The 18,112-nt window shown below is 63.2% G+C and overlaps 1 protein-coding gene across 1 annotated transcript; it reads right to left on the bottom strand.

The window, feature by feature from the left end:
• Positions 1-55: 55 nt before the first annotated feature.
• On the bottom strand, positions 56-11,924 carry KLF16 (KLF transcription factor 16). The gene is made up of 2 exons (XM_036069988.2): positions 11,312-11,924; positions 56-2,351 (listed from the first exon to the last, which is right to left on the bottom strand). The coding sequence occupies exons 1-2, from the start codon at positions 11,772-11,774 to the stop codon at positions 2,050-2,052; spliced, it is 765 nt and encodes a 254-aa protein (XP_035925881.2). The 5' UTR covers positions 11,775-11,924; the 3' UTR covers positions 56-2,049.
• Between the last annotated feature and the right edge of the window lie 6,188 nt (positions 11,925-18,112).

The raw sequence follows: 18,112 nt of genomic DNA, 5'->3' as shown, positions 1-18,112 counted from the left end.
CACTCGGCTGGCCGGCTGGAGGCCAGAGGTGGGAAAAACCACACAGGCACCAGAGTCGGGTTTAAAAAAGGGCTTGTTTAATTAAATACAAGGAAGAGGCCAGGCAGGACAGGGGGAAGTGGGGGCGCCCCCTGAAAGCACAAGTCCCTCGGGGCCCTCCCCCCTTACCCCATCCTTGAGATGCCACAGCTAAGTGGCTGGAACCAGGTCCCAATGACCTCGAGCTCCTTGGGGGAGGAGGGGCACAGGTCTCTCCAGGCCCCTGGACACTGGGGAGGGGCCAGGGAGGAGTCCTCAGCTTCCTGGGCCCTCAGACCCACAGTCCACCTCCTGTGGAGAGGCACCAGCCAGGGATGGGACAATCAAGAGGACGTCCATAAAGACACGGGGAAAATGGGACCCCAGCCTGCCCCCACAGACTAAGGCATTTCACCAACACTGCTGGAAAGGAGGGTTTAGGGTACAGATGGACCAGCCCGGCAAGGATCCGCCCAGAGGCTGAGCGAGAATACCCTTCCCAGTCCAGCTCCAAAAGGGCTTCCCTGGCCTCCTCCCCAGGACCCCCAGGACCCATCCCTGGATCCTGCCAGGCCGGGTCTGGTCCACAACAACGCCATCCAAAACCCCAGCCCCCGATGGGGAGACAGGAAGGTTCTGGAACACACATAGGTGTCACAAACCTCCTGCAGCCAACAGTGGGACACAGGTCCTTTCAGGGTCTTGGGACAGGGAGCCTGGGTCCTCTCCCATTCTAGGGCGGGGGTCCTCAGTCCCTGTCCAAAATGAAACCCAACCAAAGCCACAGCGGGAATACGCCAGGAGAGCGCACAGCACCTACCCCTCCCTACCCTAAGTTCAGATCACGCAGACCTTCCCCCAACACCCACACCCCCTGAGGACAACGGACCACCCATGGGGCCCAGGTCAAGAAAGGGATTGGTGCCTGAAAAAATATTCTACCCGGTCCAAAAAAACGAGCTATCCCATGGGGTGCAGGCGTCAGCCCTCATGCTTCCTGCCTCGCAAGCAGGACCCCAACCTCTGGTCCAGGGGCCATGTGACCAGGGGTACCTGCCGGGAAGAAGGGCTGGTGGCAGGATGGAGCCGGCCCCCACACCTCCACCTGCAGGGAAGGGGTGCCTTATGCTCAATGGCTGTCATGGTCCCAAACAGGAGGGATTGACTGATTGTCACACGATGCTGTGGAAGGCCAAAGTTGGGGACTCGACTGACAGGAGCAGTCCTCACTCACACACTCACACACCCACCCAGAGAGGGGCAGCTCACTGCCCCCCTCCTTCCCACCAGCAGAGACAGAGGAAAATAAATAAGGAGGCCTTTGCCCCAACTGCAGCCTGTTACCCACCTCCCCTCCATGTGAGTCAAAATGTTCTTTGGAAGAACCCGTTTCTCTCCCTCCCTATCCCAGTCTTAGGAGCAAAACCTGGACCCTACTGCCTTCCCCCCTCCCTGCCTCCCCCCTTTCCACCCTGCCCCCACTGCTGGGGAGCTGGATGGCAGGGCAGAACCTGTGGACACCTGAGATTGAGTACCCGGATGGGGGCGGCTGGGGCCGCACCCCAGTTCCCTGAACATCTCCAATGGCTTTCAGTGGGGTGAGGGGCCCCGGGCAGGGTGGGGGGGGGTGCCGGGGTAACCCCTGGTTCATCTATGGCTCTTTGCACACATCATCCCAACCTGGAGAGGGGGGCTGGGGGGGCAGAGTCTGAGCACTGGTCAGGTGCCCCTTTCCTGGGCCGCTCCCCCCAGATCCACCCTCTCCAAAGCAGGGAGGTGGCCATGCGGGTAGGGGAGCGCCTGCTGGCCGCCCACCTGGGGTTCCTGTTTAACACATGGGAAGAGAGTTATCCAACATGGCTATTTACAGACGCGGGCCCCAGCCACCCCTCCCAAGGGCCACCCCCGGTCCAGTGTCGGGGACGCTGGCTGTCGTCCGTGGCCCGCCCCTGGCTGCGGACAGCAGGCGTTTTGCTGGTGCTCCATGCCCAGGCCCAGCAGGGGTGCGGCAGGGTGGGCTGGACTAGGGCCCTACAGGCCAGAGGGGGCCGGGCTGGGCGCGGGGCTGGGCGCGGGGCTGCCCGCCAGACTGCAGGGCAGCGAGTCGCTGGGCGAGGTGCTGCGGGCGCCCGGGCGCCGGAGCAGTTCCGGGCGGAAGCCGGGGTGGCGGCGCGCGTGCTTGGTCAGGTGGTCGCTCCGGGTGAAGCGCTTGGAGCAGAGCGGGCAGGGAAAGCGCTTCTCGCCGGTGTGCGTCCGGTGGTGGCGGGCCAGCTCGTCGGAGCGCGCGAACTTCTTGTCGCAGCCCGGCCAGTCGCAGGCAAAGGGGCGTTCGCCTGGGCACAGGGGACAGAGGACAGACAGACAGTCAGCGCTGGGGGACACCCACAGGATCCTGGTCATTGGTCTCCCCACGCGCCCACCTGGTTCTAGAGGCGGGATTCTGGGTGTGAATTTAAAACGTGTAAATGTGCAAAGAACACCCCCACTCATCTCACGAAGCCCCTAATGAACGCTCCTGCCCTTTATTTCCTAGGAACTTGTAGTAATTCCAGCAGCAGTTTCCGTGGGTTAAAAGTAGAACCCGCAGAGGCTGAGCTCTACCAGGCCCGCCCCCACTCCCCCGGCACAGCCTGGGAGACAGATCTCCTGGTGTACAGAACACACACACACACACACACACACACACACACGCATGCACGCGCGCGCGCGCGCGCCCGCTCCCAAGGCATGCTGGGCTTTGCAGGGGCTTCTCCCTATGCAAATGGGTCCTGTCCCCACCTCCGCTGGGGGGGGGGGGACATACCAGAGGCTCCCAGGTGCTCGCGACCCCAGTAACCCTCACCTTTTGAAAATGACCATCCGGGGCGCAAAGTCGGTGTTGTGTGGGGTGGTGTCTGGGCAGATTCCCATGCCCGGTCCACCCACCTACCCTTGTGGCCCCTCTAGAGGGAGAGGGACATGTGAAGGGCCCCCCAGGGCCACCTGCAGCCCCACAGCCCGGCAGAGGGTGGGGAAGGGCACGAGGCCCTGGCAGAGACGGCCCCCCCGCAGGTCACAGCGCCGCCGGGAAGGAGAGGGCCTGGAGGTCGTGGCCACCGGCCTCACCCCGCCCCCGCGGAACGGACGGGGAGGGGAGGGGAGGGGCGGGCCGCCACCCGGCAACTTCCTCCGCAGACCCCTCCCACCTCCCAGGCTGGCCTCGCCCATCCTGCCCCGACCAGCCGCCGCCAGCCCCAAGCGCCCGTCCGCACCCACCCCTCCGGTCTGGGGTGTCGGCCCCAGAACGGTTCAGCCCGACCCCCAGCGAGCATGGTCAGCATCTCCCGGGAGCGCCGAGGGCCCCACCTTTAGGCTGGGTCCACCGTGGATCCCCGCCACGCCAAGGGGCCGTGAGGATCCCGGAGCTTGCACCCCTGCGCCCTGCGCCGGGTACCTGGGACCCTGGACTCCCAGCCTTGTTTCGTCCAGGAGTTCTGGAGGGTGCGTGTGTGGTGGGGGTGTGGATAGAATGTGGGCACGTGGGCCGTGGCGCCCACACCCCTGTGACACCCTTTGTGGCACTGGATGGAGCTCCGGGTACAAAGGGAGAGGGCTGGCCTCGGGGGCAGCCACGGCGGGGTCAGGGTGGTCACCTCCTGGGTTACACACCGGGCCCAGGCTGGGCACTGTGGTGATTCAGGCTGACCCTGTGTCGGGGAACACACCCAAAGAGGGGTGCATGGCCTGGGGTCTGAGAAAGGCCCCCCAAACAGGACCGACGGTGGCCCAGTGCAGAGGAGAGGTAACCAGGAGCCGGCAGGAAGGACCACGGGACAGGCGTGTGGCTGTGGGGGGAGCCAGGAACATCTCTGCTCTGAAAGCTAAGGGACTGTCCTGGGGTGAAGGGCTGGGAGGAGGTAGGAGTCAGGAGAGGCAGAGGGGGCTCCTACCATCACCCGTGGCCCAGCAGAGAGCTAGACTAAAACCTCCCCTCCCCCATCCCTTCTTGCCGGCCACCCCCAAAACCAAAGGAGGAGGTGGGTCCAGCAAGCCCCCCCATGAAGATTTCTTGTGGGTTTCTCACAGCTGCAGGCGGGCATGCCCCGGAAGGCTGTGAATCCAGGTGTGCCAGAGTCACCTACCCCGGGGGGAGGGGGGGTACACATGTGTACCCAAGACCTCGCAGACCGCAAATCTCTGGGGCTGCACCCTTCCCTGGAACAATCCCAAAGGCAGGGGGAGGGATCTCAGCACAGACATCCTCTACAGAACCACGGAGCTCAAAACAGCCTGGGAAAGGACCCCCGCCCCACCCGGACGGTGGAGTGCTTGGATGTGACAGGCCCCCAGGGTTGCAGTCTGGGGGAAGGGAGTCCGGTTTGGGGGGCGGGGCTGCTGGCTCTAGGCCAGACCCGGTGCCTGGGGGAGCGATGCCCCTCCGAGGGGCATGCAGTCCTGTCGCCATCTTGCAGGGCGCAGGCGGGGAAAAGCAGAAGGGAAGGGGGGGCCATCCCGCTGCTGGCGCGCCCCGCAGTTGGCTCACTTCCCCATTTCGGGCGGTGGCGGGACTGGTACCCGCCTCCCAGCCTCCCCTCCTCCCCGCAGTTCCACTTTGCAATAAGCAGGTTGCAAGAGCGGTGCCAGCGCGCACTGGGGCAGGGCGCGTGCTGCCGCCGGGAACACAGCTGCCGCACGTAGCTCGTAGCTCGGTGGCGGCAGGGACATCCACAGCCCAGCCGGCCTCGCTCACGTGGTCCCGCTCCCGCTAGGGCGGGGGCGGCGGACGGGGGGGGGGGGTTGGGGTCGACTTGCCGGCTCCGTGCCGGCCAGCCCCGCCCCACACCCAGTTGCTGGGGAGCTCACGTGCACACGTGGGTGGCGGGGACTCGGGTGCGCAGGCTTCCCGCCCCCACAACGATGGGCGAATGCCGGCAAGACAGCAGGCCCTGCCAGCCTCCCGCGGTCCACTAGCCAGGGTGGGGGGCGCTTAGCCGCTGCCGGCCGCTCCGGAGCGGACTGGACCCCGGGCGGGAGAAGATGTGGTGGGCGGGGAGCCGGTGGACATGACCTTTTGACTTGGGCCGGGCTGGGGTGACCTGGGGACAGTTGGAGTCACCACAGTGTCATGCTGGCTCAGAAAAATGGAGGCCAAGAGGTCCTGGAGACCCGATAGAGGGTAATGTGAAGATGGTCCCTGGGCCAAGACAGCTTGGCCGCCTGGACTTCATGGGACAGGGGCCAAAGCCCGGGGCTCTGACAACTAACCTTCACCATGACCTCCTGAGTCATCCCTGGGGTAGGGACAGAGGTGTGTCGGGCAGCTGACCCTTGCACAAATGCCCACCCACTGGGTATAGGCAGGGGGGAGGGGCCCAGGTGACGGAGAATTCCTGGAGAGCTAGGGAAGGCTGGGCTGCAGCCCATGGCAGGGAGCGCCAGGGGCTTCCCGGAGACGCCCCGAGTAGTCCAGAAAGAAGCCAAATGGGGCGCTTGGGTGGCTCAGTCGTTGAGCGTCTGCCTTCGGCTCAGGTCATGGTCCCAGGGTCCTGGGATCGAGCCCCGCATCGGGCTCCCTGCTCCGCAGGAAGCCTGCTTCTCCCTCTCCCACTCCCCCTGTGTTCCCTCTCTCACTGTGTCTCTCTCTGTCAAATAAATAAATAGAATCTTTAAAAAAAAAAAAAAAAATAACCCAAAGAACAGTTGTGAAGGTGCAGCAGAAAAGGGGAGAGGTTGAAGGTGAGGTCTGGAAAGCAGGGCATGGGGTCCACCTCCAGCTGGCTACTCTGATGGCTTTACAAAGTCCGCTGCCTATGGGAAGCTCCACTAGTCTGATTTTATTTCTTAGTTTTGAAGTAATCTCCACACCCATTGTGGGGCTCGAACTCACAACCCTGAGATCAAGAGTCACATGCTCCATCGACTGAGCCAGCCAGGCGGCCCCGTGCTGTGATTTTAAATACCCCCCTGGGCCCTGCCCCTCCAAACCCAAGGCTTACCACCTACCCACCCCCACATCCCCCACTCCTCTTGTAGGTTTCCCCGTTCAACTGCTCTGTTGTTGCCACCAGAGCTTAGACAGGCATCTCCTGGCCATCTCCATCCCTCATCTTGGCCTGCTTGGCACCTGGCAGCAAATCCCATCCCTAACCCCTTCAGAATATCTCCAGACCCAGCTCTTGCCTGGACTAGTGCAGTAGCCCATCAGCTTGTGGCTGAGCCACCCAGTCTGTGCTCTGCCCTACAACCTCCCAGAGCTACTCCCTGACCCAAGATCAAAGCTGAAAGAGTTTACCTTGACCCCTCACCCTCCCTCGACTTCTCTGCAGCCCCACTCACTAATCCTCACCCACCATGTTCCCGCTGCCTGGAATCTCTCCCCACGTCACTCTGCCCTTTCCCTGTATACCGTCACCCCTAATATTGGCTTTTCCTTACCTAACTGGTGCACTCCACTGTCCCCTTTCTCGGCTTCTCTATCCTTGTGCTTAGCATCTCCTAGGTGTGAGATCTGCCCCCTCACCTGACCGTCAAGCTGCCGGCACAGGCCCCACATACATGCCGTGCACACTTCATACTCTGCGGGGAGACCACGGGTCCGGAGAGTCAGGCTCAGGCTGCGGGCTGCAGCAGCAGCTAATGGTGTGTTCGTCACCTTGTCCACCCCCCACCCGCCCAGGGAGGTGCTATCACTACCATTTATTTAAAAGGCCGGCCCCCCGCAGCCCCACATCCCTCCTTCCTCCCTGAAGACCCACACTGCTGTGGCTCGCTTCCCACCCAGACTGGCCCGTTTGGCCTGGGGGCTCTTCGTGCCTGGGGGTGAGGGGTAACAACTCTCACAGCCTCCCCTCCCCACAGCATGTGTCATCGGGAGCCCTGCTGTTCTGGAAGAGCACTGGGCGAGGGTTAAAGTCAGGGCGGCCCCCACTCCCCGCCCTCCCTCCGAGGGAGGCCAGCTCCTTGCACTGGTATCATCTGCCAGCTCCCGGGCCATCTGGGCCACCTTTATCAGGGAGCCTGGGTGGCGGGTGGTTATCACCCCCCACAATGTTGGGGGACCTCCCCCACTGCCTGGTCACAGCACCAGCACCTGAAGCCAGTTCCAGCAGCTCTCCCCCCCGTGGGACGGGGGAGCCAGGTGGAGCTCACTGGCCACTCCCGCCCCCCTCAGGCTTGGCATTGCCCTACCCTGCCCCCCATAAGCCACCAGTCTCCTGACACCCCCCCACCCCCATCCTCAGAGGAGCTCACGGCTCTGCCTGGGGAAGGGGGGGGAAGCTCTGCTGTCCTCTCGGCCCTGGGAGGGTGGTGGCTACTTCCCCTCTGGGCCTCAGTTTCCCCATGTGCCTCTCCCCTGGGGGCCTCTTCAGCCAAGAATACCACCACCCCCACCCTGCCCCCTTGGGCTACTCAGAAAAACTAGGGTTCACCCTAGCCACCTCCTACTCTCTGTGTCCCGGGGCTTCTCACTTGCACCCAGTCTGTGGGCTGGCCCACCCCTCGCTCCCATGCGGGCAGCCTGCCCTCCTCAACCCCTCTCGCGGGACCCTAATCCCTGCTCCATAAACGGATTTTCCTCTGCAAAGCCGGGCCTGCCTTCCTGCCCACTCTCCACCCTGCCCTTGGGATTAAATGGAACCCTTCACCTGCCCTGACCCCCACCTCACACCTCCACCTCATCCTCAAAACTCACACCCCAAGTCCCTTGTCCCCATCCCCTGCAGCCAGGGTGCGGTCCCCTCTCCTGGGACACACCCCTTCCTGCCCCACAGGACCCCATGGTGTCAGCTGAGGGGCCTCTTCCTCCATCACTGCTGCTGTCACCCCCCTCCCAAGGGTCCAGGGTGTCAGAGCACAGGGACTGGGATGTCCCCACAGTACCCTGCACACGCTAGATGCTCACTAATATTCCTCAAACTTTTTTTTTTTTAAAAGATATTTATTTGACAGTGAGAGACACAGTGAGAGAGGGAACACAAGCAGGGGGAGTGGGAGAGGGAGAAGCAGGCTTCCCGCAGAGCAGGGAGCCCGATGCGGGGCTCGATCCCAGGACCCTGGGACCATGACCTGAGCCGAAGGCAGACGCCCAACGACCGAGCCACCCAGGCGCCCCTAATATTCCTCAAACTTAAGGGGACAGGATTTTAGAGTAAAACTGGGGTTCTCACCTGGGGGTGATCCTGCAACTCCCCCAGGGGACACGTGTCACTGTCACAACTGGGGATGTTTCTGGCATCGAGTGGGTACGACCAGGGATGCTGCTGAAACCCCCACGGTGCCCAGGACACCCCTAGAGAATGGTGTCCGCGGTGCCCTGGGGAAGGGCCTAGAAGCTCCACTTCTGGATCTGAGCTCCCTCTTGCCAGGAAGGAGCCCGAGACCCCAGCAGGGGCACAGCTCACCGCCTGCTCGGCACCAGGGACTCTGGGGCAGGGGAACAGTCCGGATATGGAGGCTGGGAGAGCAAGGAGTAGACAGCCAGTCTCTCCTCCCGCCCCCGCCCCATCTCTCCTCTCACTCTCCGTATCCATAGCAACGGCGTCAACTTCTCCTGAAGCTTCCAAAGTCCTTCCCCACCCCACACAGGAGAGCTCCATGCTGGGGCTGTAGGCCAGACCCAGGGGACCACGGGACAGCCCTGCCCCTGCAGCTGGGTGGCCCTCCCAGCCTCACCACCCCCTATGCCAAGCGGAGCAGGGATGATGGGGGTACCACACTCAACTCTGGCCAGGATCCTGCTCCGTGCCTCAGTCTGCTTCTCTGTAAAATGGAGCTAGGCTGGGATTGGGATTCTCTTTACAGGGAGGAAGACTGATCCTCAGGCAAAGCAGGGGAAGGCGGGATTCTCTCCCAAAGGCCCTCTGGGGATGGCCCAGCTGACTTGTAATTACTATTCCTCATCACATCTGTCCCCAGGCCCATCCCTGGCAAAGGGCAACACCAAGCTAGCCTTGGTTGGGACAGCCGGGGCAAGCCTGGCTTCCCCACCCCCAAGCCAGGCATAACAGCGGCGTCGCCCTCTACTAGGAGCCAGGAAAGCTAAAGGCCTCTCTCTGCACAGCCACTAAGCTGGGCTTTGTGGTCCGGGGCGGGGGGGCACGGAGACACACTGAACAAGCAGTCTCAAGCACACAGGTGTCCGAAACCCTCGGGAGACAGAACACCAAGGGTGCCTAAGCCAGGGATTTCCAATCTCAGGAGCCGTCGGTCCGTCCAGGAGCTGTGCCCTCTGGGTTCCCAGGCCATATTATAAGGAGGGCTTTGAGACAGGACACCCAGAGTCACAGCTCCCACTGGAGCTAGGGATCCATCAGGGATGGCACCCTGCCCGGCCCCACCCACTACTCGCACCCTTCACTGGGACACTCCCCCTGACCCTGGCTGGGCCTTGTGAACCTAAATTTCTCATTTAAAACGTGGATGGCAATACTGACATCCTGCTGTGCCCCCCGCCCCCTGCCGGCCTAGAGAGGCGGCCACCACTGCTTGGGGGCATATGGAGGCTCCGAAGGACTCCAGGATGCCCTGGAGACTGTCTCTTGGGACCTGTGGTGGGAGGTGGCCTGGCTGCCCCCTCCAACTGACCCAGAAAAGAAGAAAAACCAAATCAGTACACTGGGGGGGGTCCAAAAGGCCCTTGGGGCCTCACCATCCAACAGTGACCTAGGGCTGGTGACAGGACAGGTGTAGGAGCACAAGAGTGGGAGAAACGGGGTCCCTCTCTGGACAATCTCTCCACTACAGCACCCCTGCTGTTCAGACAGGCAAACTCACTTAGAATGAGCCAGGGACCTGCTCAGACCCCAGCTCCACACCCAGAGCGGAATCTCCCCTCTGGTCCCCAGAGAGGCGCCTCTCCATCTTCATGGACCCCAGACGTCCTGCCCACAGACCCACAGACCTCACTGCCTTCATATGTGGGTAACACCTAGTGGCTGCTCAGGGAAGGACGGTGGCCCCAGGAGGAAATGCAGACCCCACCCCAAGTCGGCCCTGGCTGCATATCCTGTCTTGTGCTCACAAGTGGGGCAGAGCCTCTAGGTCCCCGTGGACAGGGATGGGGACTGCGCAGGAGACGGAGAGCGCGAAGAGCAGGGAGGAGGGTGCCTGGCATTGGAGGCCCTGCAAGGGGCCTGGGGCTGCCCACATGGGATCCCCACCACACCACTAGGGCCAGCCCTGCTTTCTCACACTCTCTCCACAACAGGAGTGTGTCCACAGCGCCACGGCTGCACGTGACCCCCCCAATGACCCTCAGAAGGCAGAACTCCTCACGCCCTTTCCACAGATGAAACACTGAACCCCAGCATAGGTCACGGGCTAGAAAGTGGCAGAGCCGGAATCCAAGTGCATCCTCACCGCCTGTACCCAGATGCCCCCCCCCCCCCCCTGCTCCCCTGCCCTTCCCCAAGGGAAGACCACCCTCAATACTCAAGCCCAGGCCAGCCAGCAAGACCCACCTTCCCCTGACCCCCAACCCAAACTCCCAGCTTGGAGAGCATTCTGGGGGCGGTACCCCGAGGGGGACGAGGGAGGGGGTGACAGTGTAAGGGTGACTGTGCCCCCGCCTGATTCCCCTAGCCATCCCCTCACCCCCAGCTGGGCACTGAGAGATGACAAGTGTCACTGACCTCCCCCCAACCCTGCCCCCTAACGCGGTGAGGAGACCTGACTCCCTCGAAGGGCCCCTCTCAAATCCGCCCCCCACTCCCGCATCCAGACTCAGGCCTCGACCCGCACTCTCAGCCCCGCCCTCCGCCTTATTAAAACTCATATGGAAAAAAAAAATGTGTGGGGCGCCTCCCACCCCGGCCCCCGCGCCAGGCGCTCTGCTGCCCTCTGGGGTGAATTGTCGCTGCCACCCCGGAGGCGGCGACGCAGCTCCTCCTCCCTCTCTACAAATAGGGAAACTGAGGCAGGAGAAGGGAAGACAGAACCATCTCAGAGCTGCGTGCGCCAACCACGGCATCCACTCCCCAGACACGAACGCGACAGGAAATAAAAGGGAAACGAAGCCGAGGGGGGAGGGGACGGTCCGGGAGCCCCGATTCCGCCCACGGACCCCGTCGCGCCGCGCGCCCCGCGAGCGCCTGCAGCCACCACCGTCTCGCCCGCCAACCGCGCGCCGCCCGACCGCGTGGCCGCCACGCCCCCTGCGCGCGCCCCACCCACCGAGGCCCCGCCCTCCCGGCCGGCGCGGCGGCGGCCCGGGCGCGCCCCCCTCCCCGCCCCCCACGCGCCACGCAGTTTTGGGGTCCCGGAGGGGGAAGGGGCGCAGGAGACCGCGCGCGCGGGCCAGGAGAACGGGGCTCACCTGTGTGTGTCCGCAGGTGCGACTTGAGGTGTGAGGACTTGTAGTACGCCTTGGCGCAGCCTGGGAAGGGACAGTGGTGGCTCTTGGCGGCGGCGGGCGCGGCGCCGGGGGCGCGGCCAGAGGACGGGGACGAGGTGGCCGAGGAGGAGGAGGCAGGCGAGGCGCCCCCCGGGGCGGCGCCGGGCCCGCTGCGCAGGTCGGCCAGGATGCTGGCGGCCAGCAGGTGGGGCGCGGCGGCGGCGGCGGCGGCGGCGGGGCCCGGGCCGGAGGCGGCGGGGGGCGGCGGTGGCGGGCCCGGGGGCCCGGGCGGAGCGGCCTCGCGGCGCGGCGCGCGCACCTCCAAGCCGGCGGCGGGGCCCGCGCCCTCGGGGCCCGGCCGCCCGCGGTGCACCACGGCGCCCGAGGAGATGGCCATGAGCACGTCGGCAGCGAAGTAATCCACGCACGCCACGGCCGCCGACATGCCGGGCAAGGGCGCGCGGCGTGGGCCGAGCGGGCTGAAAGGAGGCGGCGGGAGCGGTGCCCGTCCGGCCGGCGGCGGCTGCTGGAGTGCGGGAGGCGGAGGAGGAGGAGGAGGCCGGCGCGCGCCGCCGCCGCCGCCGCCCGCGCTCGGCCCGCCCCGCCCCGCCCCGCCTGACGCGCCCTGACGCACCGGAGCCCGCGGGGGCGGCCGCGGCCCGCCCCGCCCGGAGGACGCCCCCTCGGGGCGCGCGGCCACGCCCCCCGCCCGGCGCGCCCTCCGCCGCCTTGCCAGCCGCGCGCGGCCGCCGGGGGCGGGGTCTGGGCCGGAGGAGCCGCCCCCGGCGCGCCCACTCCGGCCCTGGAGCGCGTCCCCGCCTGCTTCTCGAAGCGCGCCGTCCCCACGCGGGGCCCCTAGCCGGAGACCCCGCCTCCGGTCCCTGCGGCGCGCACCCCCTTGCCCTTCTCGGAGTACCCCCTCCCCACGCCGGCAAGCTCCGCCCTTCCCCGGTATGATCCTCCCTCCCGGGAGCGCCCCTCCCCATCCCGGCACGCCCCGCCCCATCTCGGCACGCCCCTCCCTCCCTCACAGGACGGCCCACCCCCTCCCGGCGCAGCCCTCCCTTCTCGGCGCGCGCCCCGCCCCTTCGCGGGCGTGCCCACCCCACGCCAGGGCGCGCGGCCGGCGGGAGCCCGCCCCTTCCCCGGTCGCTTCCACCCTGGCCCCGGGCGCGCCCCCGTTCTCGATGGGGGAGGGCTTCGCTCCCCACGTGGCCGGGTGGGGGTGCGGAAGCGGCCAGCCCCGCCCCCCGGCCACGTGCGCGACCCTTCCCCCTCTCCTTTACCCTGACCTGGGCCCTGCTGGACCGCGCTACCCTTCGCGCCTTCGCCCCTTCTACGGGAGTCCCCTCGCCTTTCCCGGAGCCCCGCGGCTGGGCACGGGAGGAGTGGGGCGCCCCGCCCAGCCGTGTCCGGCGAACCTGCGTTCGTTTCTCTTCCTGCGCCCCCCTCGGGAGTCACTTGTGCGCACCCCACGAGGGGTGGGGAGGGCCGGTGTCCGCCGGAGAGGAGCGGGGTCTGGGGGTCGGGAAGAGGAGCCGGATGGGGTTGCAAAGGGCTGGGCGAGGCTGAGCGTTCCGGCCCTGCCAATACACGGGGTTGGGAACATCGCTCCCCGCCGCTGGGCAGGGATCCTTGGGACTCGGATTGGGAACAGTGGGGCCTGTGGAAACCCTGAGGACGTCCGGGCCAGGTAGCTCAATGGGGACGGCGCAGATGGCCGGGGTCAGCCAAGCCAGAAGTCCGAGGCCGGGGTCACGCGGAAGTGGGACAACAGGGTGGCCCTCTCCGCGGCGACCACGGCCCCGCCCCTTCCTAGGCTGGCTGTGGGGGCCGAGCGATGGCCAGAGCGGCCTCCTGGGAGCACAGCTGCTTCGGCCTGCGTGTGGACAGCGGCCGGGACCCCGGCCCCATCGGCCCCATCCGCGACTCTCTCTCCATTCTGCCGCCTCGCTGGCCGCCAGCCAACCGGCAAGGCTCCTGCCCCCGTCTGCTCCCGTCTGGGCCCCCCGCCCCCACCCTGCACGTGGCTGTACAGGGAAGAGCTAGAGACACAGTGTTGACTAAAGGCTGCCCAGACAAAGTACCGCCCCTTTGACAGACCAGTCCGTTTTTCCAGGCCGTGGACCATCCAAGTGGGCACTTGGCGGGCACTGCAGTCACCATTCCTGCCGGCCTGGGCCCCCTGTGCCCTGTGCCCTTGAAGGTCTCGGAGTGAGCCGCCTGGGCGAGTCCCCAGTCCCCCAGCAGCCCTCAGGCGCCCCGCTGCCCATAGGTGGTGCCCAGTCCACAGAAGAGGCTCTCCCAAGTTCAGACAAGGCAAGCAGCACCTTGGGCCCCCCCACCCCGAGCTTACACCAGGCACGGAGGCAAGCAGCAGGACAAGAAAGAGGCCAGGACCCATCTGTTGCTTCCAGGGATGTTTATTGTGCCCAGAGCAATCCCCCCAACAATGTGCCCTCAAGAGGCTCAAGATCTAGGGCAGGGCAGCTGGGAGTCAGGAAAGGGCATGGCTGGGTGGGTGGGCACAGGCCTGCCGGGTGGAGGAAGGGGGTGGGGAGAAGCGCCCCACAGGCAGCCCCACCTGGGGCCTCCAGCAGGCATGGCAGGGGGCTGCACTCAGGGCTGCTACAGGGACATGGGGTGATGGCTAAGGAGGCGCCTTCTTCCTATGGGCAGAGGGTGTGAGTAGACGGGTCAGGGCTGCCATCCTGGTCGCCCCAGCAGGCTGCATGGCTCCGGACAAGACATGCCTCCCAGCGATTATCAGGATCTCGGGCCTGTGGACTTCATCTGTGGGCCATGCTGGCCGGTCTGCAGGCAGGAGTCCCCGTACGGGGGCCTGTGTTCTACCCACGGGACGTGCGTGCTCACACCCTGAGCAGCCCGCGTGTGTACAAGCCCCAGCGCCCGCTGATCCCCGCCCCACGCTCACCTCTGCCTTGTTTTGTTACTCTGTTCTCACTATGACCCTTTGAGTTGTCACCCCCATTTCACAGATGAGGAAATCAACGCCAGCAGAGGCTGGAGAAGTGGGCAAAGCTGAGACAGCAGAGAGTTTGGGGGAAATACTGAGGCGGCCCGAGCACTTGTGGCAGCCAGTCCCTCCCTTCTTCCTGTCTCTACCCTGCTCTGGTGGCACTCACGGGGTCAGGAGGGCACTCACCCGGCTGCAAGACCAGAGCGGGGCAGGGGGCAGTCACTGGCTATAGAGGGGAGGCAGGCCTGGGGGCCACAGGTGAGCAGAGATGCCCCAGGCCCCTGTGCCCACAGGGAAGGTGCCCCAGACAGGACAGGCTCAGAACCAAGGCTGCAGTGTGTGTGTGTGAACACACGTGAACATATGTACGTGTGTATACACATGCTGGGATGGCCCTAGCTTCTTTTTTAAGACAGTAAAGACTTTACATTTGGTTTTAATAGTTTTAATAATACTTTCTATACCATTCGACTTTTTTTTTGAAACCCATGCGTATTTATTACTTTTATTCTTTTTATTTATTTTTAAAAAATTTTTTAAGCAGGTTCTACACCCAGCACGGAACCCAATGTGGGGCTTGAACTCAGGACCCTGAAATCAAGACCTGAGCGGAGATCCAGTAGGAGGCTTAACCAACTGAGCCCCCCAGGGGCCCCGCTCTGTTCTTCTTTTAAAATGTCAGCAGGTACCAAGCAGTCTCATTACAGGCCATGCGTCCTTTCTTTTTTATGCTTTTCTATATGAAAAATTATTTTCTAAATAAATCCCCCCCCGCAAGTGTAGGCTGGACTCAGGGACTCACTTCCAAAGAACAGAGCAGGGAAGGGGAGGGCAATGACCTGAGTGTGGGGAGCCTGGCAGACCCCACCTTAGCCCTTGGTCAAGATCAAGGTCAACTTCAGGGTGACGTCTGGGTAGCGTCAGGGACCCCTGATGGGAGATGACAGGAAGACTCAACTCTCTACTCTCTCTCAACTCTGTGTTCTTCCCCAAAACCCATAACCCTTGTCTAACCTCAGCCCAGATTAGCGGACATCTTACAAAATACCTGAGCAGTCCCCCAAACTGTCAAGGTCATGAAAAACAAGGAACAACTGAAGAAGTGTCCTAGATTTTGAGAGAGTAAGGACACAACATGGTTACACAAGTGCTGGAACAGAGAAGGACCTGAGTGGAGGAGCCCAGGGGACTGGACTAAGGTCTGGAGGGCAGTTAATGTAAATGTACACAAGTGAATTTCTCGCTTCTGACGAGCTATCCACACGAGGGGCACCGGGTGAAGGGTACATGGGACTCCATACTGCCAAAGTACTCCAAGATGAAAATTTTAATATTTTTTAAGTCCTCTCTATGCCCAACGGGGGCTCAAACTCACAACCCCGAGATCAAGAGTCACACACTCCACCAGTTGAGCCAGCCAGGCGCCCTCAAGATGAAAATTTTAAAACAAATACGAAGAATTTGTTTAAAACAAATACGAAGCTTGAGACAGGAGCTCTGAAATCTGACTCTTGATCTCAGCTCAGGACTGGATCTCAGGGTCATGAGGTCAAGCTCGGTGTTGGGTTCCACACCCAGTGTGGAGCCTACTTAAAAATTAAATAAATAAATGTTTAAAATACACATGGAGGGCGCCTGGGTAGCTCAGTTGGTTAAGCGACTGCCTTCGGCTCAGGTCATGATCCTGGAGTCCCGGGATCGAGTCCCACATCAGGCTCCCTGCTCAGCAGGGAGTCTGCTTCTCCCTCTGACCCTCCTCCCTCTCATGCTCTCTGTCTCTCATTGTCTCTCTCACAAATAAATAAAAATCTTAAAAAAAAAAAAAAGCCAAAGTGAAAAATATTTTAAAAAAATAAAATAAAATAAAATAAAATACACATGGAGAGTGAACACAGGAGTCCTGTTTATAATGAGAGCTGCATTGAGATATTAGCAGCTCAGGGGCGCCTGGGTGGCTCAGTCGTTAAGCGTCTGCCTTCGGCTCAGGTCATGGTCCCAGGGTCCTGGGATCGAGCCCCGCATCGGGCTCCCTGCTCGGCGGGAAGCCTGCTTCTCCCTCTCCCACTCCCCCTGCTTGTGTTCCCTCTCTCACTGTGTCTCTCTCTGTCAAATAAAAAAAATCTTTAAAAAAAAAGATATTAGCAGCTCATTTTGGAGGCACCATGGAGTTTTACCCTCCCTTGCTTGTCAAACTGTAAATGTGGTGCCTTTGACCCACCAATTCCACTCCTAAAAAGGTACCCCCAAAATACCCCTAGGGAATCTAGCATGTCTGTATACTGTTGCGTTGTTTCTAATGGGAAAAAAGAAGGAACCCCACCGGGCCTTACTGAGTTAGGAGGCCGTGGCCGTGGGAGGACCAGGCCACAGAGCCTCCGGCAGGCCCCCGCTCCCCTGGTCTCCACCCGACCTGCTGAGGGAGAGGAACTTCTTCCAGACCCTTCTCTCACACAGGGTCAAGAGGTGCTCCGCTGGGCTGTGTGGTCTCCACAGGGAGTACCCTGGCTCGGCCCCACTGAGCCGAGTGACGGCAGCCAGGCCCTGACCCCCCAGGTCTCACCAGCACCGGCTCCGGACACACAGGTGGCTCTGGTCTGTGGGTGGCCTGGTGCCAGGCACTGGGGTCCAGCACCATGGAGCTCACTGTCCGGCAGGGGCGCACCCGTGTCCAGAGGCTATCTGAGCACCATGGGAGCCCAGGCCATAAGCCCCATGGGGGTCCCAGGACTTCTCTGGGAGCAAATTGGCCTGAGCCATTTCCCTTGTAAGTGGAGACAGTGGGGACAGCAACCTGGTGACCCAGGGTTGTCATAAAGACTGACTGGGCTTGAGACAGGAGCTCTGAAATGGAAGGGGACCCTGATGCTGGGTTGGCACTCCCTCCAATGCAGTCCCACAGCTCCCAGGCCGGCCCCGCACCCCGACCCTGAACCTGCCCTGCGGGAGCGCCCACACCTTAGGTCAGGGTGCTCGGGGTCCTCAGCGGGGCACCCGCCAGAGGCCCCATCTCACATCTGGGCCCTGCCGGGCAAAGCTCCTCTCATAGCCACAGCCACTGTGGTGGAGGGAACAGAACCCCCGGCCTCCTCGGGAATCTCGGGGGCCCTGCAGTTCAGGCAGAGATGGACAGAGGCAGCAGAGTGGGTCCCACCAGCTCAGTCTATTGGGGACGATGCGGGGAAGCAGGGTCCTCCCCAGAGGGAAGGAGAGGAGGGTGGACGGCCTGGCCCTCGGGTGCTGGGGACCCCACGTGAAGTCCACTCTGGGATTCACAGCCCCGGGGTGAGCAGCATCCACACCAGGTCCCAGGCCTGACCCCCAGAGAGGCGCCTGTGCCCGGCTGTGTCCCGGGGGCTCTCTGGGTACCGGGCACGCCTGGACCATGGGACCCGGGGGCCTAAGCTGTGCCAGGTCAGGTGTCACGGGGAGCCGGGGGGCGCCCTGCCCAGGGTGCACATGCTCGGGGGTCTGCTGAGCAGCAGGAGAATGCTGCTGCCGGGTGCGAACACATGTGTTGTGGAAAATCCACAAAATGGAGAACCGAAAGTTGGCCCTTCTCCCAGGCAGCCTGGCCCATGGGCCATACCAAGCAGAAAGGAAGGGGGGGCGCATCCTGGAATGTACCACTGGCCTCCCCCCATCACTGCTGTGCATGGTCTGACCCCACCTCAGAGGCTGATGGTGAGCCCTTCAGGGGCATTCCACCCAGAAAGAGGTGATCCCCCAGGCACAGAGCCCGCGGGTCAGGCCAGCCTGAGGAGCCCACGGTCAACAACGGCCTGCCTCAGTTTATCCCTTACGTG

This window comes from Halichoerus grypus, chromosome 1, assembly GCF_964656455.1.
Source record: "Halichoerus grypus chromosome 1, mHalGry1.hap1.1, whole genome shotgun sequence".
Lineage (NCBI taxonomy): Eukaryota > Metazoa > Chordata > Mammalia > Carnivora > Phocidae > Halichoerus > Halichoerus grypus.
The sequence above is the reverse complement of the archived record's forward strand: the minus strand, read 5'-3'. Positions and strand labels throughout refer to the sequence as shown.